At 42.2% G+C, this 27,587-nt stretch overlaps 3 protein-coding genes across 6 annotated transcripts; all 3 read right to left on the reverse strand.

The window, feature by feature from the left end:
- Nucleotides 1-3,650: 3,650 nt before the first annotated feature.
- smek1 (SMEK homolog 1, suppressor of mek1 (Dictyostelium)) lies at nucleotides 3,651-19,033 on the reverse strand. Of its 3 annotated transcripts, none has more exons than XM_071920423.2 (15): nucleotides 17,911-19,033; nucleotides 17,056-17,111; nucleotides 16,862-16,960; nucleotides 16,089-16,706; nucleotides 14,908-14,985; nucleotides 14,689-14,805; nucleotides 13,529-13,645; nucleotides 13,172-13,303; nucleotides 12,683-12,785; nucleotides 12,405-12,563; nucleotides 12,082-12,251; nucleotides 9,973-10,112; nucleotides 7,577-7,767; nucleotides 6,981-7,249; nucleotides 3,651-6,024 (listed from the first exon to the last, which is right to left on the reverse strand). In XM_071920423.2, exons 1-15 carry the CDS (start codon nucleotides 18,050-18,052, stop codon nucleotides 5,905-5,907), a joined length of 2,511 nt encoding a protein of 836 aa, XP_071776524.1. In that variant the 5' UTR covers nucleotides 18,053-19,033; the 3' UTR covers nucleotides 3,651-5,904. The 3 variants fall into 3 exon arrangements, with proteins under 3 accessions (XP_071776524.1, XP_071776541.1, XP_071776516.1); XM_071920440.2 differs by having other exon boundaries at nucleotides 6,981-7,192; nucleotides 9,973-10,115; XM_071920415.2 differs by having other exon boundaries at nucleotides 9,973-10,115.
- A 332-nt stretch (nucleotides 19,034-19,365) lies between these two features.
- On the reverse strand, nucleotides 19,366-21,902 carry erh (ERH mRNA splicing and mitosis factor). The gene is made up of 4 exons (XM_071920854.1): nucleotides 21,765-21,902; nucleotides 21,192-21,279; nucleotides 20,337-20,457; nucleotides 19,366-20,223 (listed from the first exon to the last, which is right to left on the reverse strand). Exons 1-4 carry the CDS (start codon nucleotides 21,765-21,767, stop codon nucleotides 20,121-20,123), a joined length of 315 nt encoding a protein of 104 aa, XP_071776955.1. The 5' UTR covers nucleotides 21,768-21,902; the 3' UTR covers nucleotides 19,366-20,120.
- Nucleotides 21,903-22,340: 438 nt separating this feature from the next.
- On the reverse strand, nucleotides 22,341-27,255 carry paplnb (papilin b, proteoglycan-like sulfated glycoprotein). Of its 2 annotated transcripts, none has more exons than XM_071921036.2 (13): nucleotides 27,145-27,255; nucleotides 26,790-26,872; nucleotides 26,391-26,500; nucleotides 25,950-26,010; nucleotides 25,720-25,822; nucleotides 25,301-25,431; nucleotides 24,820-25,137; nucleotides 24,492-24,668; nucleotides 24,225-24,375; nucleotides 24,066-24,146; nucleotides 23,429-23,585; nucleotides 23,268-23,346; nucleotides 22,341-22,939 (listed from the first exon to the last, which is right to left on the reverse strand). In XM_071921036.2, exons 2-13 carry the CDS (start codon nucleotides 26,844-26,846, stop codon nucleotides 22,658-22,660), a joined length of 1,707 nt encoding a protein of 568 aa, XP_071777137.2. In that variant the 5' UTR covers nucleotides 26,847-26,872; nucleotides 27,145-27,255; the 3' UTR covers nucleotides 22,341-22,657. The 2 variants fall into 2 exon arrangements, with proteins under 2 accessions (XP_071777137.2, XP_071777129.2); XM_071921028.2 differs by having other exon boundaries at nucleotides 22,341-22,942.
- Nucleotides 27,256-27,587: the final 332 nt, after the last annotated feature.

Raw genomic sequence — 27,587 nt, forward strand, 5'->3', positions numbered from 1 at the left:
AAGCGTAGGCTTATTGCTAGTCTATGGCGCAAATTGAGGAACAGATGTATCTGATCTGAAGTTAAGTGACTGCTGAGCTGCAGTGAATGGAAGTTATGAGCAGACCCAAAAGGCATGTGTAGACTAGAGGATTTGCTTTTTCTCTACAGAAAACCATTTTTTATGTTATTGAATAGTGGTGCAGTAAATTTAAGAAGCAAAAAAGAGGAACACTCCAAAGAAAATGGGAGATTTTCAACCAAATATTCTGCATAAATGAACTGACTGCAGATTCTGTTAAAAGAGGCCCAGGTTTTGAGTTGTAACAGTTTGTTAGGGCTATAGGGCATCACTGACTTTCAAACCAGGAAATACCTTAGTGTTGGGGTTGGAGACCCGATCCATGTCTGGTAAGGCCGGACATCACAGATGCAGGACACATGGCATTTCTATTAGATAAAAGACGGACATGGTCATAGTCATGGCTGGTAACTCATGCACATATACATACAAGACATACACACTGAATGTGCACAATATTAGGGATATTTACTCTTTTCATTAAGTACATTGATGAGGTGAATCCAGGTAAAAGTCATTATCACTTATTAAATCTATACCAATAACAAAGGAGGAGATGTAGATAAAGAGAAGCAGCAGTCAGAAGGATTTTTAAACTTTGAGACTATTGAGATGTGGATTATGCAAAACGGGCTACAGCTCAACATCAGGAAGATGACCCTAACAGCCTATTTTGTACATTCAGTGTATGTTTCTGACTTAATTTAGCCTGTCAGCCACTAATTCAACAAGTCAACTAACAGTAGCTACAGCTCATGGAAAGTAGCCGTGGACTTCTGTACGTGTCTCTATCTCACCTCCATGTTAATCTAAAACAGATGTGACGGGTGATGACTTTTCTCCACTCTTTCATTTTGCTACCGACGGATGCTGACCCGGGGCGTCATGGCTGCTCGGGGTCCCCGTCGGGCCCGCCTGCCGCTCGCGCCCCACCTCGGGGACAGCTCCGCTCCAGCGGTTAAACACGGTGATTAATCACACACCGGCGGACGTGCTGTGCTGCTGAACACGGCCAATCACCTCCATTAAGGCGGGGGGAGCCGAGGCCGACACAGAGAGGACTTTGTGCCGGGGAAACACAGGTCATTGTCCGCCGCGACGCCCGGCCCGGTAGGGGAGACATGAAAGTGGACATTGTGCGGGGTGTTTTGACAACCTCGGTGTGTAAAGGCTGGATTTCCCCAAAACCACACATATGTGCCACGTTTCCTAATTCATATCCAGGCTTCGGAAGTAACGGATAACGGGGATTAAAGTAGTCTGATAACCTTTTTTACTCTCATCAGTTGCTTAGCAAGCTGCAATAATCAGAGAACACGAAAAAAGTAGGTGATGATTTAGCTAGCTACTAGGATACAAGATCCCAGCCGAGTCTCGCGAGCGTTGCAGTGTGATCAAGAACAAGATGCAAACATTTATAACATTTTGAAACAGTGGATTTTGTGAGCAAACTAAGTCAAAAGTAACTGAATGTAACTGTAGTAATTCAATAGATTACATTGTTTAGTACACTTTCAATCAGATAATCCCCAACCTGTAAGGGTTTATTGATAATAGCTTAACTCCAGTTCATATCTTATTGTAATATTATGTGGGCCTAGGCTGTAAAATAGAGGCAGATCAACTCATGTTTACTTGCTCCATGTATCTACTGTAGGCCTATTACTTACTCCAAAAGTGGTCTACACCACCCCCCACAGATTGTCCTGCCCTGCCTGCCCTTTATGTCTCAATGCTGTTTTTGCCAATTCATTGGTATTCCCCTAGTGTGTGAGCTATACTGCCATTAGAAAAAATACTTTCCCTTATGAATGAGATGGTCTGAAGAGTTCTTTCCCCACTGAGGAACTGTTACTCATACAAGTTGGCGCATGTATGCAAATATTTGAGCACATCAAACAGTCATCCATCTATCCAAGTGGTTCTTAACCATGTGCCATCATGGCCCAAAGGTCTGCAGGTTTTCATTCCAACCAAACACTACTTCTCTCTGGTTGAAGGTATTTTAATCAGTGAAATCAGCAGCTGTCATGTTTGGTTGGAATGAAAACCTGCAGACTCTTGGCTCTCCATTGCACTGAGTTGTCCGTCTCTGAGCTAGAGAGTTCACCATTTGGAAAAGTGTTTGTCACTGATGCAGGAAAACAAGTACAGTGAACTAGCTGAAATTGGTTAAATACCATGATACAATGCAAAGGTCAATACAAAGTTGCTTCCAGTAGTTGGGGGAGTAGCGGTACTGACTACCCAGGGTCCCAGTCTGAGGCAGGGACCCTAAAGTGTCTGGACCACATTGATGAATATTTATGTTTATTTTGCACTGCTGTGGTTTTGAAACAGGGTCTGGTTCAAATATACAAACAAATAAAACCTTCTCCAAAATATGATACAGCAGCTGTCGTTTTATCTGAGACAAACTGGAGCAGGCAGAATTGAAGTCTGGCTCGGGTTTTCCTGTGCAAACTAAAACAAAATTGTCCTCCCTAGACAGATGTTGAACAGGGGAGTACAGTTATGCCAACCAATTAGCACCATCAAAGTAGTGCCAAAAAAATATGTCTGATAATTGATAAGTAATTGAATGTGTGGATGGGTAAAGACGTTTATCAGGGATGGAATAGTGGTGGGGGGAAAGTGGGGGGGCCCAGAGTAACGTCCTGTGCATAGGGCCCTTATTCCTAGCTACATGCCTGCTTATAATACACAATTGCGGTTGTATCTGTCATGAACATATGTATTTATGTATGAACTTAGTCCCAACACGGCACTATCCTGTCAGCACTACATTATGAACCTTTGCAGGGTGTTTTATTTGCATGGATTCCTAATGTGATCAATCCAGAGAGAGTTGATAACTGGCAGACTGCTTCCCTCTGTTAAAGAGGGGAGGATTGCTCAGGGAGCCGTGCCAATCAAGAGAGCTGTCAAAGAGGCTTTTCATTGGCCCAGCAGGAAGCTGGACGGCAGTGCCCCCGATGGGGACTCTTCAGCCTGGCAGACACACAGGCGGGCAGAGCCGGGGCGAGCGTCTTGGCACCGCGAGCGGAGCCGGCATTCTGGTGGAGCAGCGGTTGGCACCAGGAGCAGGCTGGCCTCTCCAGTGGCAAGGAGAGGGAGATCACACACACACTGCCACACTCCTGCTGAGGAGCAAACGGAGGCTGGCAGGGAGGGCTGCACTTGAAAAGCCGCCGTTGTCTGGAGATGGCTTTCATGTGAATGGGAGCCTTAATAGGCGTTGTGCGACGGCTCTCGTAGCACGCTGAGCTGTGAGTGATCCTCTTCTGTTGGGTTTTAATTAATAAGCAATGTTTGAAGGCCACGATGCAGTTGGAGGGACAACACAGTGACTCCTTGGTGGCCCCGATGCTGTTTGTTTTTGAGTCGCACTCAAACACCCACTGAGGTGACCACATAAGCTGGGAGGTGCTGACATTATTCATAAACTATTTTCAGTCATTGGAAAACACTTAGGCCTACCAGAGTGCTGTCTAGTCAAAACAGACTTGCAGTTGTGATACTTAAGTATGGAACAGCGCTAGCAGGCATATGTCATTTGGCTGCCCTTTGTCAAACTGAATAACAGTAACTATAACCAAAACCATTTTAATATCAGAAGTTAAACATTTGCACAACATGTAGAAAATAACCATGTCAAAAATAGTTGTATAACAAATGAGCCCCCTTTTAAGTCTGGCCTTTTGTTTCTACACAATCTTGATGTTTTTCCCCCAGGAAGCGAGATTACTGAGCAAGTCAACCTGGAAAAACATGTGTTTTGGATTGAAACTGATCTTTGATACTAGTTCATAGGGGGTCTAGCAGTCATACATACTAATGTAATTTTGTTTCGTTTCAAAGTAATTTTAGTTCAAGCCAACCACATCAACCTGCCTCTCAAACTACCCCACTGATGAAGAGGGTTGACTTTCTCTCCACAGCATAAAGAAATGCCAAAGGACAGATACTAGTACTTGAAGGATAGTACTATGGGCAATGTGGTAAAGTTACGTAAGAAAAGATGCAACATCAATTGCACACCAAAATAGATCTTTTCTGACAGTGTAAATTTAGGCTCTGCCATAATGATACCATGCCAAACATACAAAGTACAGATGAAACATGAGCACAGGCAATTCTCTTGCTGATATGTAGACCAAGGGCGCCACCTGGTGGATAGGAAGGAGAACAGCGACTCAAAAAGTAAAATGAAATTATAAAAACCTGTATTAAGTACTAAATTTGCTATTCACAATTTGACAGCATTCCCTTGACGTCTCACAGAACCTAAATTAAGAGACTCTCGTGAGATAAACTTTGAAAGAAGAATGGAGAAGTGTTTGCCCTAGTCCAAGAAAGAAGTTTGACCATTAATTTGTAGCATACAGACCGTGCCATAGGCTGGTTTCTACATAGTTTCACACAATCAGTTGGTCCAAGCAAGTTCCTGATAATATTAATGTTCAAATGGTGGACAACTGTACTTTAAAAATTTCATATAATAAGAATAATAACCCAATGAGGATTCTTAGTTTAATCTCATACCGTTGACTTTGACACACCATTCTATAATTTCCATAGTTTGGTGATAAATGGCCCAATCTAATGTGTGGAACCATGTTGCACCCGGCTGATGGCGACGTCTGTGCTACAAATGCAGGGTCAAAATTCTTCAAGAACTAAGGAAACCGCATGACTAATATACTGTATAACAGTAAGGTGCAGCAAGGACGTCAGTTATCAGGACAAAGGGTAGTAGGACATCTTACAGCAAAGATCATTTTTAATGGTCCCAAATATTCTGAACAACTAAGTGTACACTCATGTAAAAGAAAAAATGAGAAGATATGACAAAATTGATCACATCTAGAATTCCACTCAATCTTTAATCAAGACGGGATTACAAATTTTCCAAAAAATCTGCAGTTTCAAAGGGCAAAAAAGGGTAAAACTAGCTCACCTACTGAGGTCTTTAAAAACCTGTTCAAGTGCGACTGAAAACGTCCTGAACATTTAAAGGCAGGTCTTTTTTGTTGTCGTTTACAAAAACAGGAGAAAGGGAGAGAGTCAAATAGAGAACAAAAGAGAAAATAATGAAGAAACTGCTGGCTTTTTTCTCTTTAGAGAAAGAACGTCCGCTGAGCAACGACGACAACAACACCGATGACATCATCAAACGACAACAAGGACAGCATTTTGCCCCGTGCTGCCTCCCGTCTGGTCCTATAAACTAACTTAAAAAAAAAAAAACATAAAACAACAGAGAAAGAGGGAGAGAGAGAAAGAGAGTGGAGGGAAAAAAGAGGGAGAAAGGAACAGAGGGAGCAAGGTGGATTCTGAGGAGGGGAGGGGGGTGTGAGTGGTGGTTCTGGGTCTGAATTGGCCGACCCATCTGGGTCGCTGTGATGTCCTTCCCTGAGTGGGGGGGCGGGGGGGCAGTGGGTTATGGTCCGAGCCCGCAAGCTCTTTGGGGTTTCAGTCTGCGTGTACGTGTTTGTGTATGTGGTCTTTTCCTCCAGTTGCTGAATTACCAAACTCCAATCTGTCTCGTATTCTCTGACTGCGATAACTGTATCGTCTTTTTTTCCCCTCACTTTCACTCGTCCGTTCGCTTTTCAGTCGGTTCTTCACTCCTGGTCTCCTGATTGGCACTTGTATAAATTGGGATAGTCCGAGGAGGCTTCGAATCAATTCACAGTCCGCTCCTCTTTTGGCCCCCCCTCTGATGGCGAGGGGCGGCTTTCATTCATTCATTTTGTTTACAAGTTTGATCATTCCTGTGTTAAGTCTACGCGCTGAAACTGTCGAAACTGACGAGCAGAGCAAGAGCTGAGACACTGATGCTTAACTGGAGCTCAGTTTGGACTTCTTGGAAGGTGGCAGAGGGTCCTCTTTACTCTCCCCGTCCTCCTCTTCCTCCTCCTCATCATCGTCAGGATAGTCCACCAGTCCAACCAAACCGCCCTGGAGCACACAAGACACGCCGATCACAAATCTAGTCAACCTGACTAATTTAGTGCAACATTTCAAACAATATCTTAACACCCCTACATTCTCGCTGTTGCTGGTAAGTCTATGCTACCAGCCACTTTAGCACACAGCCAACCATCATTTAGCGGCCCCATTCTGTTTCAAAAGTTTCCTATGCTGCCTACACTGCACAGTTCCATCAAAGCACTCAGCTCTCCATCACAAAAGATGAATATATCTTCAACATAAAAACACCCTCCCTGTGCCCAGAGATGGTCAAGACAATAAGTTCCCCACCTCTGGAACCCACTGTCCCACACCACCGTCTCTGTCTGTATTTTGTCTCGCCTCACATCTTGTTTGTTGCCGTTATGTCCCTTTAATTTCTTCACACTGTGTATAGTTCTCTCTTGTTTTTAATCACCTGATTTTTTTTCTTTGTTGTAAAGTGCATTGTGACATTGTTGTCTTTGGTAAATGCACTTTAAATAAAATTGACTTGAAACCTGTGTGTCCAGCCAGAGCATTTTTTCCTGTCTCCCTCTCTACTTTCCCACTAAAGATTAACAAGTACAAGATCTGTGCAATCCTACAGCACATTTGTGGCGATGACAATTCCTAATACACAACAAGGATTGTGGGAGTTGTGTGAAAATTGACAGCTCAAGTGTGAAGATACATAGTTAAAGCTAAATTTTCACAATAGAACTTTTGCATTGTTGTATTTAACTACTGTTCAAGACAGAAACATAAAACAGACATGATTTGTACAACATGATTTTCTCAGGTGCTGTGACGTTTGATAGCGCACACGTCTAGACAAGCATCTCACTCCTTGCCTCTTGATTAACACAGTGATGTGGGAAAAAATACAAAAGGCGAGCGGACTGTCTCAGATAAAAAAATAAGTAAATCACCTGCTTCTTTACCATTACTATGGTGACAGGTACCTTTGTGGTGACGGCCGTGGTTGGGGGCGAGTTTCGCGCCCCTGAGCCCGGAGATCCCGGTGATCCAGGAGAGCCTGGGTTCAAGGAGGCAGAGGAAGGTGGGCTGGACAGGCTGGTTTTAGTGGAGCCAGAGAAGGAGAGCTTGAAGCTGGGGTTCTGTCTGCCCGACAAGCCTGACTTCCCCAATACTTCCTTGTCCTCTGTGTCTTTCACTGAGGGAGGGGAAGACAGGAAATGGTGATTCTCCCCATTCCCCAAGTTCTTTACATCTATTGAAAGACAAATTTACCCATTATCCAGTCCTTATGTGTATTCATTTTGGAAAAAAAGAAAAACATTCCCCAACATTCATAATTTAACTATGTATAAAACAGAGATTCCAGGCTGTGAAAGTGATATTTTGTCAACCAAGCACCTGAGCTACCCACAGTGGTTTCTTCAAGTTTGTAATGTCCATTATTTTGAAACAAAACTCCTCCAATATCAGTCAGTAACTATGGCATGAGATGGGAACAGAGTCACTGAATTAAATTCCCTCCCACAATTCCCCCCCAGATATCCTTAAAGAGATGATCAAGCTGCTGTCCCATACGTACATTTCTTTCTCTCCATGAACTTGCTGATAGGTTCCATGAGATCTTCTTCACTCTTCATCTTGTCGGAGGGCGGAACCACTGCCTCGCCGTCCTCAAGGTCGTCCTCATCCGTGTTGAACCACATCTCCTCCTCGTCCTCCAGCGTCCGTGCATCACGACGGAAACGGTGGTTCCTTAGGATGGACCGCATGCTGGAGAAGAGCGTGCACAGGTTAGTGGTCAATCCTCAAAATATATGGATTCTGACATATCAAACAAAATGATTTTTCCTTTGGATGGTGCTGCTAGCTCTGTTTTTTGTTTCAAGCACTGATTTTCACCAGCTTGAACCTTCTTCAGTAGCGTTATGCACTTCATTTGCATTAGCAAGCTCGGATTGACAACTCCAAACTCTTACCACATCCTTTGGTAATAGCAGCCTTCTTGAAAACCGAATACGACAACCTGTGCAATGTCTGAGTGCTACATTTAACTACTGCAACTTATGTTGGGGCATTTATTATCAACATATAGTCTAGAATATAGGATGAATTGGCTTACGTTTGTAGCATGGTGTATTACAGATGGGTTGGGCACAGTATGTCCTGAGAATATAATCTTTTACACTTCATGGAATGAGATGGGACAGTTTATCAAAATATGTTTCCACAAGTTGTAAAACTATCAGTAATGATGCCCATGGGCTTGATAAAATAATCTCATGTATTACACAATTCACAAGTGAGCTCATAAGGTAATGCTTGGTCATGTTTCTTCATGCTACCTAATATTTTACCATGTTCTCTTTGAGTGCACATACAGGTCCTCTACACTCAGGGATGGACAAACCACACATAGTGCACTGGTGGCTGGGGCTACGACAATCATGATTATTTGCAACAGCAGCAGCTACAAGGTCTACATCAACATGAGTCTTACTGTTGTCCTTACTTGCACCCTCACAGAATAGAGGTGTAACATAAGCAGCCTGCTCTGCTCAGTTTCACTTTCTGATATGCTTGTGTGTGCTTTAGTCACAGTCATAGATGAAAAAGCTGTACACTGCGCAATCAACTGCTGTTTGGTCAAATCACTCACTGTGTTTAATCAAGAAACCTGTAACAGAACGTTTGATTTGATACAGTAACGGTTCTGAATTAAATGAATTTGGATGGTCTTAATATGACCAAATTAAAAGATTATTCTTCATGAAAACAAATCACAATATGCAATTATATACAATTGACTGTGCAATCCTTTCCAGTGGACTACAAAAAGGCAAAACCTGATAGGCCAGAACAGGTTTTCAGTAATCCATACAGACCTATGTAGTCTGCCCAAAACAAAGCAATAGCTTTAAGCTTTTAATTCAAGAGCCATTATATCAACAGAGAAACTGCCTTCTTGAATAGGACACTCAAGTTTTGAATGCATTTACAGCTCAATAGTAAGCCTGCCAACACCGACTTCTTTAAGACTATTGTTTTTTGGCAACATGCATGCAGCCTGGGCCGGCCGGACTGGCCTGGCCTCGTTTAAAACAGTGGTTGTCTCAACTGTGTGCTATTGTGACCTAAAAGTCTGCAGGTTTTCATTACAACCAAACACTACAGCAGCTGATTTCACTGCTGGCACATGGTTAACAACAACTGCTTTAAGGAATGCCAATTTCTATGGTGAATATCTTTTACATCCTAATTATGTTGTTACAACTCACAGCCAATAGTAGTAGGCTAGCAAGCAGATGGTGCCATTTTATTTTAGCAAGCCAACATTCAGAGGATCCGACTTTTAATTACAGCACTTTTAACTGGAACAATTCTTCACTATCTCTAAGCTTGCATATCTTATAAACAAAATGTAACATTATACTGACTTCTCAGTCCATTCAGTGTTGACCATGTAGGACACAAAAGCTCTGTTTAATGTGTCACCATGGCAGCAGCTCTAGCCAGCAGGGCAGTAGAAGATTAAACCAAAATGGCACGTATCGAGGGAGGAATATTTTGGCCCAAAACATGGATAAAATGGGCAAAAAAAACACTGAAGAGATTCAATAACCACTAAATTTCCAATGATACAGATAAAATAGTCATATCATAAAAATGTGACAAATACACATTGGTCACTTGATAAAACAGAACTTTCCAGCTACTGTGACAGAATACACTGGACTGCTAAAAACACATTATGATACATAGGCTATAATATATTGGTCACTTTGCCAGCTTAACATGCCAGTTGTCTCATGGGGATGTCACACTGACTTTATTGTTCCTACCATTTACTTTTTTTGTTAGCAAGGTGCAGTGGAACCTACTGCCCTGGGACACACACACACACACTATAATTACCTCGCTCCATCCAATCACAAATAGTGACAGTGTAACAAAGTGCTGCAGCATCTGCTTTCTCACCTATCCAGTTTGGGGTTGTCCTGCCTCTCTCGCTGCTGTTCGTAGCGCAGCTTTAGGCCCTTGAAGGTCTGGACATAATCCACGTCCTCCAGAGCCTTCCAGTAGTTCTCTACTATATGAGCTGTGAGAGACTTCACATCCTCCTGGGGGCAATGGGAGAGAGAGGAGGGGGAGGGGTAGAGACCCAGTAATGGGAGAAAACAAAGGAAAAAGTATGGAAAGGGAGGAAGACAGGTAGGTATGGGAGTTTAGGACAGAGGCAGAGACAGAAGATGAGGAAGAATAAAGTATGGAGAGAGGGGGAAATGGAGAGGGGAGATCACACCAAACTAGTTAAGCATGAATCAACCACTTTAAACAAGGTTTGATCTATATGGGTTTCTGAAGGACAATACTGATACTCATTTTTCGGACTGCAGCTGCTGCTAGCCGAAATTTTGGCCTGTTTTTCGAAATTTTAAAAATGTGTTTTAATGCCGATTCCACAAGATGACAAGTATTCAGTGTTTCCCCCAGAATTATTTTCTTGGCAGAGTGGAAAGCCTCTGAAATAGCATTTAGTCTGAAATTCAAATAAAACCTAAGATAATAATAATAATAATAATACATATTCATGCATTCTTATATGGAATCCGATCAAAATGCTGTATTAGAATCAATTCAGGTTGAGAGCTTCCCATAGATAACCAGCATAACATTGATCAATTATACAAATATGTATTCAAACAAACTGGATCATATCGGAGGTGGATGACACTGACTGGATGATAATACATTTTTAATCAGGTACTCTAGGGAACAGTGGGGAAAAAACTATGGGCTTCCACAATAAAATGAAAACGTTGTCCGGGACAAGTGGAAAAAAAATATTCGGACAAGTACATATTTGTCACTTGCCCAAATGGACAAGTGAGAAAAAACAACAACAAAAAAAACAACAACTGCTGGGTCAAAGAAACAAGTACTCTGCTTTGAATTTAGGCGTACGTTCTCTAGGTGTGACTATGTGTAGTGGTGTATGCACTAAAGTAAGTGGTACATCACCACTATCACACTGTGTAAGATGTGATTGGTTGAAAACTTTTGAGTTGTATAGCGTGAGCTTTGATAAGCTGCTCAGCTCTGAGAAGAGTGACAGAGAAAATGTGAGAAAACGGAAGATTTAGGAGACAACAAGGAGCAAAGCAGAATAGAGGAATTATGTTCCTCCAACCACCTAAACCAGGCCAAGCACAAACAAGCAAGAGCCTGATGGTGAACCGTCTGCCTCTAAAGAGGCATACGAGGTGAAAAGAAAGAGGTCATTTATGGCTTGAGAAGTTCCCGTAGGTGCGACAACACAGCAGGTGATGAAGAAACAATGTGTGGGGATTTGCCTCAGATTACAGACACGTAGGTGTTGTAGAAACAGAGAATTACTTGTAGTTAACCGAGTAGAAACATTTTCCATAACATGTAAGAGCAACTACTATTACCTCGACTGACAGTGTGCTGATATGGAGGTAACAGTCAGCTGACAGCTATTGAAAGTTAGCCATCTAGCTAGTTGCTAAGCTTCGACTCAGGCCAATGTTGTTGTGTATATTGGCTCCCTGCTGCAGTGGCACAGACTTCTAGCAAGCTATGAATTGTCAGTTGCAAAACAGGATTTGATATTGTAGACAGCTGTCTAGAATGGGGCTAAACAGGGCAGCTGGGGCTTACTTTTTAGCCATTTGTTCACTACAGGGTTTAAAAGATAGAAAAAAGAATGCATACATTGACAAGATAGGTAATAGGTAGGTAAGATAAAAATCAAGAAATGATGACAAAGATGATACAGATATAATCTGTTTAGTAATTATCTTCACCTCTGAGTGTTCTGGTTTAACACTTTCACGTTTGATATATTTTCTGGAATGCTGACAAGTTTTGTTGATCTATTAAATTATAAAAATGATCGAAATGGATATGCAAATAGTGTTTGGTTTTCCTAAATAAGTTCATCTGTAGGTCGAGTGAAACTCTGGTGCCACTCCGTTAGTGTTAACCCCTGGCCAATAGGACCAAAATTGGCATGAGCGAGCATACGTTTTGCAGTTTCACAGGCAATGTGCAGGCAATACTCACCACACGGACATACTCAAACATCTCAATGATGGCCGAGTTCATGAGGTTGTAGCGCGAGCCGTTGTTGAGGAAGGCTTTGACCACTGGCTCAAACAGGAAGTTCCTCATGATGTAGCGATTGTAGAATTCATCCTTTAGACCGATGATCCTTCGCATGAAGCGCAGGGCGCCTGAGGCCACAGAGAGGAAGGAAGCTATATTGAGCTCACAAGTCCTTAAATTTCATCAGAAGTATGCTTTCAAAAATGCAAGGCAAGTACGGTTTTAACTGAGCTGAGAGGCCGTGAGAAATAAAGGTTTCTTAAGGATTGGGTGTGACTCACATAGTGCCAGGAAGGCGTGCTGAGAGGCGGTGAGCACCAGTACCCTCCTGAGAATGTCCTTATTAATGATGTAGTTCTTGATGTGGTAGGTGTGGTGCTCAACACAGAATGTCAGCAGCTCCAAAATCAATGCCAGCAACTGGGACGTTTGAAAATCATCTATGAGGAGGAAGAGGGTAAGCGACAGTGTGTAAACATAAAATATTTGTGCATAAACTGTACAGGTTATATTCTCAAAACCCACACACGTGCACACAGACCTCCCAGATATTACATACCTTTGCTGGGTTTTTCTTCTGTGGTGTTGGCCAATAGTGGAGCCGAGAGGACGTGCATGCAGTGCTTGTAGAAGAAACTCAGGAACTCTGTCTTCTCAGTTTTCTGAAAAGGAATGAAGTCAAACCATCAATCGAGTACTTCTCAAGAATGACCAGTTCAAAAACAAGACTATATCGCAACAATAAAAAAACTGAATATCATGAATTGCGATAAATGTCAAGGCAGCGTTCACATTTTTCATCTTTTAGACTTTTATTTTATTTTTGAAATGCAATTTATAGGCCTGGGATTTGGCACAAGCAATGAACAGGAAAATGTTTTAAACACTTATTTAAGAAACAAAATACAGCATGTTCTGATTGTGCAGTAGTGATTATTGATTTTAATTGACTGAATTTTTTATTGTGCACCCCTAGCAGAAGTGGATACTCACTGTCATGTCATTATCAGTATGAATGGATGAGTGTTGGGGTAGCATGCAAACTCACATTAGCCGTAGCCAGCATGTTCTCCGGGTCCACCAGAGTCCGTAGCAGGCCCATCAGCTGCACCGCTCCACCGAGCTCTGGGTCTGTGTCACAGATCATGTGTTCTATGATCAGGTTGATCAGCAGGATGTCCTGGAGACCGACAAACAAACAAACACGTCAGTAACAGCACATCTGTCTCTCTAAAACAACTTCAATAATGCAGCACGTCATTCTTTCATTTCAGTAGCAAAATAATGAATATTGGATGCATGGACAAATTACACCAAATTCTAGATATGGTTTCAGTTATTATGTAAATGAATGGGAGGGCAGATCACACAATTCCCAAAAAGTTGATGTGGTTTGTATACTCACGTCATCATTCTGCTGAGACTCCTGCATGACGAACTCTCGTACCATGGAGGGGTTGTACTCCACCAGATAGGAGAAGATATCTGTGGCTGCCCCACGCACCTGCACATCATCCATCCCCTGTTTCATAAACACACACCATATTAAAACAAAATAAAAATACAAATACAATTTCTTCTCAGTGTACTTCTATGGGTATGTTGTGGACAGGAAGAGGGAGGGTGGGGGAGCAGGTATTACACTCACAAATATCTGTATGTGCAAAGGCGTGTGTTATATGTAAAATATGTATACATATCTGAACATATGTGCATGTTTATAGGCAACCGAAAGTGCTATTTATGTGTTATATCTGCTTTATCTGTTTCTGTATATTCTTTTCTCTAATGAATTTATTACGATATATTGAAAGGAGAAAATTTTCAGAAAATGAAATCAAATGGAGCTGCAAGTTGTGAAAAACAGGTGAGAAATCACAAATAGGGATGGGAGCAATTACATGTTAACATGATTAGCTGTGGGGAGACATGCTAGTCACCTTTGTTCAATTTGGTTTATTTGCCTTGCTAATTTGTCCCATTATTTCAGAACCATTATTCTTGTCATTTGTCCTCTTGCATTAATCAGCATGGTGATAAAACATCAAATAATTGATGCCATTGACAAATAAAAAGATTAAAAACAAATAAAAAATGTTCATTAGAACATGATAGAAAAGGGAGTAGGGTACAACTGCACTGGAAAATACCTGAGAAACAGATGTCAGTTATGACAGTCATGGTGCAGTTGTAGTTTCAGACCAATGACTTAAACTCCTTCATATCTGTCATTTAAACTAGGGCTGCATGGTTACATTTTTGTCAAAATCACTACTGAGTTGCAAGAGACCTTAGTCTGAGTCAGAGGAAGTCTTCTTCCTAAACAGGGCATTCCTGTGCGGAATCCCTGGCCAACCTTTTCTTTAAATAGAGCAAATTCTAAGCATTAACACTCATCAAATACACACATCCACCCACCACATTTTAACAACGATAAATTATGCAGACAGTATTCTTTCATTGTGCAGCCCTACTTTCAAAATCAGCAAAAGCAATAGAAAAACTAATGCCTAACAGCGACTGTACAATCTTTCCATGGGAGCATGTTAGAGTGGCTACACTCACCAGTATGACCTCTAGTGCAGGAAGAATGCCCATGTTTGACAACGTCTTGAAGAAGGCGTCTCTGTTTTGAGGTTGTAATGTTTGTGAGAATGCACAGAATTCCTTTAGGAAGTTTACCTACAAGGAAGTAACAAGGACAGCTCAATGAGGCTGGATACAAGGGGGAAAATAACAGCATTATCTGACAAATCATCAATCTCTGATGAAGGTTTGGCATACCAGTTCATGTCTCTTGTCGTCGTCTGTGGCCTCATCAGTGAGCTGTGCAAAGAGGTCCGTCAGAAACTTCTCATCATCCTGACGTCAAAAGGGAAGAGGGAGTGAGGATGATGTAGACGGTCAAAGGAACAGGATGAGGAAAATTACCCTTGACCCTCACGCTTATCTAGGGTCAGATGAAGTGGTGCATTCCACAAATCTATCAGTAATGATGTTTGTGTCAGATACCAATAACCAGGAAAGAAAATTAACACCAATATTTCTACCAATGACTGATTTTGGTATTACTCAACATAATTCATTATTATAATACTTCTCTAGACCCAATTCCAGACCAGAATTCAAAAATCACACATTTCCTCTTATGTCATTTAAAATTGTTCTCAAAGGTGTAGTGTAAATTAAAGAGAATGTTTAAAAACAAACTTAAGTACTAAAAACTGCAATAAATCCTATTTTGTGTGGATTTTACTAGTGCGTTATCTTTGTAACATACCGAAAACCCAATATCGGCCAATAATGTCTGTGTCCCAACATATCAACTGCTACTTAACATGAATGGAACACTGCAGCTGGTTTGAGTCATGGTTTGCTAAGGCTACCTCATGAGGAAGAGGAATGAAGCAGCTCATATCAGTGGTGTTTGACTTCAGAACTTCACATAGCGCAGTGTACCAGAGTCAACAGCATGCCAGTTTCAGTTTTCCTCTAGCACAGCATAACTGATTTACACAACACTCCTCCATCTCCATGGAGACGGCCATACATAAACACTGCTGAGTTGACACAGTACAAAAACAAAGGTCACATGACCATAAAAGACTAGCAGACGAACTCAGAGTAAAGCACAATCAGCCAAAAATAAAACCTTCGCACAATCCTACAATTACTGTAATTTCCAGTCCACATTGCATAAACACCATTCTAAAAAATATTCTCTGGGTATGTATTTCTACTTCATGAAATATTTGTTTATATCCACAACACTTGTTTGTATTGGGCCTATTTACATTTGTTTTGTTATTGGGCTGCCACTACAATTACTCAAATGTAGAAAATTGAAAATGCAAAGAATTGCAAGCAGCTGAACACATAGGTTTTATTTTTTTTAAAACACAACCTGGACTAATACACCGTCATCTTGTGTGAGGTGTGTATATGTACATATCTGTCCATCTCACCTGTAGCATGCCGACAATCTCCACCTTGTTGAAGAAGATGAAGGAGTGCAGGGTGGACAGCATGTTTTCCTCAAACACAGAGGGCGTGGGCAGCACCATGTCCTGGATGTACTGCACCCGGTACGTCTGGTGGATTTTCTGACGCAGCTCCGGGTCAGAGATGGGGATCACCTCCTTAAATCGGGCTGTCTTAGTGAGGAACTCCCGGTGGCGCCGCGGCTGCGGGAGTGCGGGGTCAAACTCCAGACAGCCAATGACGTCCATGATGCACTCCTCGGAGAACATGACCTCAAAGAGTGCGGTACGATTGAGCAGGAAGATGCCCTTAACGATTTCGTAAAGGTGGTGCAGTCCCTCTCGGTTCTCCAGATCCTCGCACACGCGGAACAGCTCCAGGAGCTTGCGGATGTAGCCCTCATTCTCCACGGCCAGCGCCAGCTTCTCGCGCCGCAGTGGCGACGGGAGTGAAGACGCCACTAGCTCGGCCAGGTCCTCCAGGCGGTTCAGCTCGCATGGTGGCAGCTCCAGGCCCGGTGACGACATGTCGTCAAAGCGCTCCTCCTCAGACTCGTCCACCACGTCCTGGGTGATGTCCACTGATGGGTCTTTGCCCTGCACCTGACCAACAAGACAAATACATGAGCGAGTGATGTACGAAGTGACTAGTTACAAAAACGAAAAAAAAGAACACCCAAATGCATTTGATAGCAAACGCATGCACAGATGGGCGGCTGGACAAACACACACCCACACATAAAGAGAAGTCCAGTTACCTGGCATATTTTCTCCCAGATTTCATCACAGCCGGCCTTCTCCTGGAAGCTGAGTGCCAGATCATAATTCTCAGCCTCTGACCATACTATCAATGTGTCCTGTAGAAAAAAACAAACAAACACAACCAATTTACAATCAATAGACAAGAAGCAAATCCATGCTCTACATATACTGCAGCATGCTTTGAACTGACCTGTTGTTTCTGGTAGGCTGTGTTTGGGTTGATTTTGGACTCCAGCAGTAGGGAACCTGCAGAGTGACAAACAAAGGCATCCTCAAACATAGTTGGCGATGTACTCTCATAAAGACACTAAATCAAGTTGCAGAGGAGCTGAATGCAAAGTGAGAGTAGTTAGAAATTTAGCTGCACATCTCAAGCCTATGAAGGGCTATGGATGTTGTGGAAGTTAAGCCAGTTTGGACAAAGTGCTATGGCCTAAATAATTAATATTTATGAGGAGAGTATGTTAGATTTGTTGCTGCACACCGGTGAGGGTGTATGTGTATGTTTCCAGCTGAGGCCGCTGCTCAGCTATGCAAGTGTGACAGGCATTGTTGACATTTAGGCTACTACTTACTGAGCTACTGATGCATTGGCTAGTAACTACAAGTTGACTCAAATGAGAATAATACTCAATTAAAATTTCCAATTTGATATTTCTCTGGCCGGTGTTGATAAACTCTACCAGAACTAGAAACCACAGAAAGTCTCTCATTTGTGTTATCTTAAAGAAGTAATCTGGAGCTACTTCATTAACAATGACTAGGAGACTGAATTCATTCTGTCAAAATATGCTACATTGCTGTGATTACTGCTCAAAACCAGAAAATGTACCAATATCTCTCTAGCTGCTCTCACAGTTACCTCATCCAGTCTCAATGGAGCTGTACATCGCTAAGACTTAACAGATTTGTGGTCGGTACAAACTTCTTATATGTGGCTGTAGAAGTCAGTGGCGAATGAACACACACTAGGAGAGACCTTATTGGGGAAATGTAAAAACCTGAATACAGCAATTATGTGGGAATATTGTTCCTTTTAACTTACCATCACTCTCCGCTCGCACCAGTAGAGACGTGCCTTTCAATCGCTCCACATAGCCCGAGGAGACGTGCCCGGTCCCACGGTCGTCCCACTGTCTGTCCTCATTGAGGGTATAAACTTTAACTCGGCGACGAGTGTCCGTCATCCTGGCAGGTGGTTGTAACCGGCTTTTCCCTCCCGGGCCTTAGCCTTGCGTTTACAGGCTGGCTACTTCACCTAGTACCGCGACAACTTCAATTCACTTGTTACACCTGTCCACTACAATGCGGTTCTGGTGTACGTTACGTTAAGGGTCAACCAGGCCAACTGTTACTTGAAGCAGCTCAAAAGTAGAACCATACGGGTATCCAGATCTATTATGTGGTTAAAACTACAATATCTGATGATCCTGACAAGGTCCCTCAAAACTTATCTCGCCCAGGCTACAGGCAACGCGCCACCGAAATCAGCTTATTGAACATTATAGCAAGCGAGCACTAGCTTAATTCATAATGCGGAGGACACTGACGTTAGCTAGCTTATTAATCGACAAAAGGAGAGCCGACTAACATTACCCAGTCTTTACAGATAGTTGAAAGGGGAACATTCAGAATAAGTCCGCCTGGTTATGTTCACTGGTTCCAGGTACTGTCTGTCTGCTTATCGGTAACGTTACAGTTTTACGCTAGCTCGCAACGTTAGCCAGTTACGTTAGCTAGCAAACCTAGCGAGTTGACTAGCTAGCTAGTACGCTAACTGCCTACGCGGAACATATTCAACGCTAAACAACAATTCACAAGAAAGAGACGAGGGTCATACACCGATAACATTGTTTCATGTTTGCGGACCGCAAAGTCCGTGTTTTGCCCTAGACCAACGTTTCTAATTGTGTGTCTCAATAATACGCTAGCTGGCTAACGTTAGCTGCTATTTCGTCCCCAAGTGTTCCGCCATGTTCTGGCTCGGGGCCGCGGAGAGACCAGTCTCTCCTTACTGGTATCCGTGCATTCCCAAAATATGCAAATAAACAAACTGTAGTCGTGTAGTTCCGTCAAGGTTACCCTTTACATTACAATGCTATTTGCCATTCATTCCCGACGTCTTGCTTAGATAATTGCTAACTGCCCCCCCGTGAGTATTCAGCCATCTTGGGTCCCTTCAGAGTCAGTACGGGGTTTCCAGCACAGCAACAACAGGGCAGCCCGCCACATTTAAAGAAACAGTACAGGCAACAATGTGCTTTGAAGAGGTGGTGAGTAGCTCCGGCTTGCTGTGAAGTCCAACACCAACATATAATGTCCAGCTGGATGGCTGCATCCATCACCGGTATTCTGTCCAACACCTTTACATCAGCATCCCATTCAACTGCATTCAACTGGTAGTCAGACCAGAAAGCACACATATTTCGGTCCTAAGATTCTTTGGTCTTTGGCCCCTCGTTGTTGTCTGTGTATTCAAGGATGAAGCAGTGGAGACCAGTCACAAAACAATAGTTTATTTGTTTAAATGAAAAGAAAATACACTAAACAGAAGTAACAGGGATAACATTGAAATAAGATGTCAGGCAAAAACCATTAAAAAGTTTACAAAAATGCCATTTCACATATCTAATGATGGTATAGTAACAGATGCAATGTGGAAAATAAATCTTCTGGGATCACTGAAATTAACCAATCAGTCTGTAGACATTCACCTTGTTTAAAAAGGAATAAATCGCCATCATTCAACAGAAATCAACAACTGCATGTTCAAATCCAACCGTCCAGTAAAGGTATATATAAAAAAAAAATTCACATAACTCTTATAGGAACTGAAAATACATTAAAGAAATTAGGATTTGTCTAACAAAAAAAGTCTGTTTTTATCCATCCTGTGGAGAATTTCTCCCAACAGAGATCGCTCTTCACCAATAAGTTAGTCCTTGCAGCAATTAGCCCCATCCTCAGCATAGACTGTAACAAATTACAAACTAATGTATGCTGCCAAGCTCAGCTCAATCAGTTACCATATAAAGCCCATAATTTTTAATTTGTACCCATTTATGAAACCCCCTCCTTTCCCAAATGTACTGAAAATTTGAAAACCCTCCCCCCGATCGATCTGACAATGTTGTCCCTATGCACAGATCTATAAGATGCTTGGGAAATTTACCATGAAGTTGTTACCAATTTTAATTAGTGCAGGGTAAACTGCTCCTAGGTCTGTGTAGCAGGGACAACCTCTTCCTCTCCCTCTTACTTCCCAGCCTGCTGAGCCTGACGCCGCAGCAAGACATAGATCTTCTCCTTGATCCAGTCTTTGTTGTACGGCTGGTATGTTTGGGTGTCAGCCCTGTACCTGGATGGAAAGAAAATGGCATATTTACTGGAATTGATCAACATACATACCCAATACATGATTCTTTTTCAACAGATGAACCCTTAGCAGTTTATTGTCAAAATCATACTTACACAAGACAGCTCAGGTCTGCCAAGTCGTCAATAAAATCAAACAACTGACTGATGTCGTAAGTGATGGAGGGACTGTTTGGATTCATCCTCTTCAGATGCTCTTCATACATCTTGCAAACACCTGGAAGAGAGGTGCATAGAGGGGAAACCATTTCTAACAGTATGTACTGACAGAAAATAGCTACATGACAAAAATCAAAAAGCCAAAATGAGGTGTTGTGCTGAGTATCTGTTATAAAAGGACCCAGTTAATGATATACTGTGCATGTTATGTATTTTATCGCGTCTTTCCTGTCACATTTCCACAATATAGGTACTATCCAATAACTGAGTAATTCCAAAACTAAAACAATTCTGATATATGCATGCACTTATGTATACATAAGAATAGACATGTTTATACTTTTTTATACATATACTATGTACATAAAATAAACATTTATACATTATCTCACACATATTCCAAATTATAAAGTCTTGCCCAACCATGTTTGATTTGAGAGTTAATGAGTGTTTGAGTGTGAGATTGCCCTACAAGTAATGTCATGTAGATGACAGTGAACCCTTACTGTGTTGTTAAAGCTAAATGAAATGATGTAGATTAAAAATGAGCATGGCCCAAAGCCTCATTGAGGAATACTGTTAGAACAATAAGTTGTTTATATACTAAGAAGAGAGAGCATAGTTTTATAGTAATACAAATAAAGGTGTCAACCAAATAACCAATAAGCTAAATATGCAAGTAAAATGTTGAGAAATGAGAAATCAATTAAACCACAGGTGAAGCCAGAATAGCAATGAGGTGAATTTACTGGTGAATAACCTTTTTTTTTTTTTAAACAGCAGAGGACTCACCTTCCATGCATTCATTCACTGACTCATAGTCAGCATATGTGCGGCCCTCAGGTCTCTTGGTTGGCTGGACAAGCAAAATTGTGTGCGACTGTAACACAATAATCAGCAATACCCGTGTTACTGTATGTTCTTTGTTTCTCAGACTAGACAAAATCTCACCACTTCACCTGATAGTACAAGCAGACATGTGCCTTGCTCTAGTACACAGCAGTATCGGTAGCCCTCGCCACATAACTTTGTTGTATTTCACAAAGGAGCTATTTAGCAACAGAGATATTTTTGACTGAAATTAATTGCTGCAAAAATGCTGCCTAGTTTAACTATGATATAACCCGACTCAACAGAAAGAAAATGAATGGATTATGATCAGACCACTTGTATCAGCCTGATCAAATGTGCTGTTTAACTGAGTTAGATGTTCATGGCAGCAGAAGAAATGGGTCAAAATATTGCTTTGACACAGTAACTGTTAGCCTCGTAGCTAGTTAGCTTAGCTATGTTAGCTTAGCAGTAGCATTTAACAAGATATAGCAACGTTTTACTTACTGGAACGTGAAACAAAACCACACTCACCATGTTTGCGCTGACCGCAGACTTTGACTATTCGTTTGAAATGCAAAACTGCGTTTAAATGTAGTTTATCGTCTTTCAATTCCCCGTGCGAAGCAGCTGTTTTACCAAAAAACACAACGGAAATTAAGTAGAGTGTCCTTCCGGTTGGAAAGTCAAGTGTATTTCAAAATAAAGGCTTGTCACCCAAAATAAAAGTCCTTAAATTCTGTGTTTAATACCAACAAAACGAATCTCTTCTTTTTAATTTTCACAACATGTTTTTTTTTTTTTGTAAAATCAGAAAAAAGTTTGAATAAGAAGCAGCCGTCATTATCAGATTAAGTTAAGTGGCAGCTCCTCAGGACTCTGCATGGGAACATTTCAAGAGCAGAGACAAAACACATACCAGTCTGTTTTTTCTCAAGGTTACTCCACTTATTGTGATTTTAAGCTTTAGTTTCCATCACACACTTACTCCTTTGTCCATCAGTACAGACACTTTATTGAATCATTTTTATTTAACCGGGGCAGTCACATTGAGATGAACTTTATTTTTTGTGAGTGAGTCCTGACCAAAAAGGCAACATACACAAATGTATACATTGAGCTACACAGACAATAAAAGCAATAAAATACAGATAAAAGAGCAGGGATCTTGTCAGAAAAAATGGAAGAAAGTATACTTTGAAGGGCAGGTTTATTCTTTTTAATATAGTCAGGTGTTTAAATGTAGGGGTGGATATGGTAAATTTTATTATATTTATCTGTTATTATCTTATCTCATCTGTGTGTGTGTGTGTATGTGTGTGAGTGTTTATGTGTGCACTTGCATGTGTGTGTGTGTACAGATGTCATGTAATACGTTTCAAAGAGAGGGCATTCTGGTTCATCCCATGTATAGGAGGTATTAGGTATTATGCCCTCGCCCTCAGGACGCCCCTGGTTGTCGCCCTCCTCGCAGTCGCTCGTGGGGTTACACGTGGGGCCTCCCTCACCACACCGCCACACTCTCTCTGGCACGCCTCCAGGGACGCAAAATTATTGCCGTTGCCCTGGCAACTTCCGTACCAGAACTCAGTACATTTGCCATTGCCTGAATCATAGTAGACCCGGACCTTCCAGGTATCACAGGGCCCCTCGTCACGTGGCAGGGAGCACACATTACCAGTGGGACGACGGACAGGGGTGGGTGGGTGCTGCTGAGAGAGAGAGAGAGAGAGAGAGAGAGAGAGAGATAGAGAGACAGGGAAAAGACAGATTAGGAAATTAGCAAGTATAGCTGGTAAGTTTGTTTACCCTACAAGCTACTTGATGGCAGGCAAGCAGCCACCATTTTGTTCTGTTCTATTCTAAAAATCCATTCAAAATAATGATGATGACTGATGGATTGTGGAATCCACTCTAGGTGGTGGACACAAATGCTAGCGACCTGTCTGGGGAGGGAAAAAGGTCAAGAGAGATGTAAAGTCTAATGGGAAAAGAACAGTAATAATTTTGACGAAAGAAGAAGAATGCAATTCTTACTACGGTTGTCTGGTACTCGGGACATCCTGCCCTTCCAAACCCTTGAGCTGAAGTCACTCCATCCAAACAACAGCCGAATCTAAGGGAGAGAGACTTTTCAGCATGGGAAACAAACATGTCAGACGCTGGTTAGGAGGAGGGGGAACGGGAAGCAGTCTTACCTGCTGCGAACACAGTCGCTTTGGGTGCAGCCCTCGTTCCTGGGCCCGGTGGCGGAGGTGTGGCCATCAGGACAGCAGCCATAGTAGGACTGTGCACAGTAAGGGCCAACTACTGAGGCGTAGGGATCATAGGCAATGTTTGAGTGTGGCCTGGGGTCTAAATTGAGTAAACAGAGATACAGACATGGTTAAACATACATATATACTGCTACAGTACATACCTGTGCAAAATATAGGTTTATCTTTATTTGTAGGCATTTGGGATTATATTTGGTAGTAGCTGTGTAATTTATTTTAGGATCTAAATATGGCCTTTGGTAGTAAGGTAGTAAAAGAAACAGTTTGAGCTTTGTGTTTGTGAATGAAACCAGTGAGAAAGCAGTATAATCACGGTCTAGACAGGGAAAATTAGACCATGAAGGTAGTTTTTGTTCAATGCCTGAGGACACATTCATTCAAAACTGGCTTGTTTGGGTGATCTTGTAGAACTGCCTGTACATTCAGTTTTCAGATTCCTTGCTCATCTTTTTTACTACTACTCTGTCTTTTAAGCACACACACATAGAAACCTGTGTTCACATTTCCATGTTCAAACATACAAAAGAGAATAACATCACTGAAACAAAAACATACATACCTGCAGACTCTCCTGGAACATAGGGCACAAATCCTCTCATGGTGCTTTCGTGTGATCTGGGGTCCTGCACACTTGGGACCACTAAAGAGAGACAACATTGAGTAAATAGAACATACACTAAAGCAAAAAGAGTGTGTGGCAGAGTAGGATTTGGCTCACTTTGTGCTCCGGGGCAGGGCTGTGAGTTGCACGTCTCCACGGTAGTGGGTCTGCCACTGGCTCCACACCTGGCCTCCGCATAGGGGTTCAGATCTATGTCGAAACAGCCCACCCTCCTCTCCCTCACCCCGCCACCACAGCTCCTAGTGCACTGCAGAGAGACAAGGGGAGAGATCATTATGAGGTGAAACAGGGGGAAATAAGTAAAGAACGAGGAGATAAAAAGCTTCAGTACACTCTCAGTCACTCTCTTTTCCCATCACTTACCAGTCCATAGTCGGTCACATGCCAGGTGATGTGTGTGTGGCAGGCGGGCCGGCGGCAGGCCTGGGCAGCAGGGGGTCGAGCCAGTCCGCTACAGGCGTGATCAGCCAGACGCTCTCCTCCAGAGCCCACGCAGAACACCTCCCTCGTCTGCTGGCCTTCCCCGCAAGTCACCGAACACTGACCATCACCAAGGGAGAAAATATTCCGTATTTGAGTCACCAGAGAATATAATGAATTAAGGTTGCTAGGTGTAGCATTTTTAAACAGTAACAATTATACTTATGTCTCAAAATTAAAGTTTGGGATTCCTCTGCTGTAAGGTACTGACCACACTGAAGCTGGACACGCTGTATTCAGCGACACATGGATGCATGTTGCAGGCCTGCTGGCTCGCTGGCCTCTGCAGGCGCTGGGTAATGCAGTAGGACTCGTCCACCACACGGGGGGCCGCCGGGTCCTGGACCAAGCACTCCACACTGCGGTACTGCATGCCTCCGTTACAAGTGGCAGAGCACTCGGCGTAGACGCCGGTCCTGTAGATGTATGTGCGCGTCTCCCTCGGGTGGGGAGCAACAGCAACAGGAATACCGGAGTGTACAGAGTTCACGTCATCATCCAAGCCTGGGAACTCTCCATGGATCAGTAGCTGGGAAGGGACAAATGAAAAGTATAGTCATCGGGTCCAATTTACTGGAAAACACACAAAACAAACCCAAATAAATACAGGTGGTGTGAACCATAAAAAGTGCATGCATGCTGAGTGAGCTTTCCCTAGATAAATAAAGGTTAAAATAAAGTTTTGTTCGTACCCTGCAGACACCATCCACACAGATGTCACTGCGGCCCACATAGCACGGTGTCCCATCCACCACTGTAGGTCTGTGTCTGTAGTGGAAGTTCTCTCCTCTGGGGACGCAGTTCAGCTCACATGGATTGGATGCTACAGAACAGACAGACACATCTGTAAAAATCCTGCCATGCATAGGATATAAAAGCTGTAACAGTCACAAAGATGGATGGGGTTTGCCATATAGGACAATGCAATGAGAAAGATAAGACAATGATTGACTGATTAACTGAAACTCAGTTAAATTTACTTTTCTATGATTGACAACTTGCCTTGATGGTAAACCCCACACATCTGCTACTCCAAGCGGGTTTAAACAAACACCAAGAGCAATTTTCACCCAGATCCACATAATCTGGATGCACCTAGTAAACCTTTTACCTCCATAGAAAGGCAACCATGTGTAGCTTTTGCTCTGGAAGTCTGCTCTGTCATACTGGGAGCACTGCTCCTCTCTGAAGTCCCTGGCTCCTACTGGACATTCCTATTGAGCAAGATTTTAGATTATTACCATATGTACCATACGTACGTATATATGCACACACGTAAAGATCGCATGTGCGTATAATTGTGTTCGTGTGTGAGAGAGAAATGAGTGTAAGCATGATTACCTGTGTATTACAGGTGCGGAAGGACTTGGAGGATCCTGGGCAGTTATGTCCTCCATCTGTCCTGCAGGAGAGAGGAAAGAATCAGAAATGTAAGCCAAATATGTTTATTTCTCTCCCTCTCTTCTCTCAATTCAGTTCCATACAATTTAATTCAATTCAGTTCAGTTAAATGCATTGGGCTTTATTGGCCTGGTAAAAGACATTTACATTACTAAGCATTTGATGACATCAGTGATATCATTGTAGTAACAAAAGAAACACCAGTGGTAGAAATAATAATGGAAGTCATACATCGGTCGATTAAAAATATGAATAAAATGAAAATAATACACTTTATTTGTATAGCACTTTTTTAAAAACAGGGTTCACAAAGTGCTTTAACAAGCAAATAAAAGCAAACATCATGCTCAATAAATAAATTAGTATGTCTCCCTGTCTTACCTTGATGTAATACATTTCCTGGTCCTCATTGCCACTCCTGTGCCACAGGTGCGGCTGCATGGCCCATAGGCTCCAAACTCTCCCCAGTAGTCATGGCTGGGCCGCGTTAGCTGGAAAACAAACAAGAAAAGTACAAGCTGGAACACACAGTACTAGTACACGCCATACCATAGCCCGCCTCGAACCACTAACACATACTAAGAGCAGACGAGACACACCAGAATAGAAGCGGGAACATTTAACCACAAAGCAGTCCCTGAACGTTGCATAACATTTACATAAAGCCGCTCTGTGACATGTGAACGCATCGCTCCTGGTGCATTTCTGTATCAAAATGACATGTTGAATTGTTTTCTTTGTTGAAGTAACATAAATGGCGTTGTATGAAGTGAGACTCACAGTGAATGCAGGTACAGCCAGCAGCTGTAGGAGAGCCAGGACCTGCAGGATGTTCATGTCCACCAGGAGCCTCTGCAGGACAACTGATGAAGACAGTAACTAAATAATATTATCAACTTTTCATGCAAGTACTCACTGTGGATATAATTAGTCCATTAATTACATTTATGTGCACCAGTATGTACATTTGCCTAATTTCACAGATACCCCTGATTATTTTTTTGCTAAATTTTAATCAAAACATTAAATGTGTAAATCAATTTCTTCTCCTTGATAGATGGAACAGGTAATTGTAGATCACATTCTCCCCCCAAAAAAGGATAATAAATTGCAGCAGATGGGTATTGTCTCTTACCTTATTGAATTGAATCCCTAGTGGGTGAAATCCAGTTGGATGACCAGTAGTCCAGAGCGAAGCGCACCTCAAGAGAGAAGGTATGGCACTGACACCCAGCTTTCTATCTTCTCACCCTCTCTGCTCGCCAACACCACAGCCCATAGGTGTCGGGTTTCAAGCATAGAAGACACAGGCTTTTTTTTTCCCCAGAGGGATTTTGACTGTTTGGCTGTGATTACTCCCTTCTATTTTTAACACTTGGAGGGAAACTTGTCAGAAGATTGCTTTTGTTTTACTAGTTCTGGATAAAGTCTGTTCATCTGTTTATTTTGTTGAATGGCACATATAAGTCTGATTAGGGCAAATTACCAGTACTCTGTGTTTCAGTTGTAAGACAAAATTTAAAACATATAATACTGGTGTCCTTGGGCAAGAAAAAGAACATAATCATTGGATTTTCT

Source organism: Centroberyx gerrardi, chromosome 18 (assembly GCF_048128805.1).
Source record: "Centroberyx gerrardi isolate f3 chromosome 18, fCenGer3.hap1.cur.20231027, whole genome shotgun sequence".
Classification (NCBI taxonomy): domain Eukaryota; kingdom Metazoa; phylum Chordata; class Actinopteri; order Beryciformes; family Berycidae; genus Centroberyx; species Centroberyx gerrardi.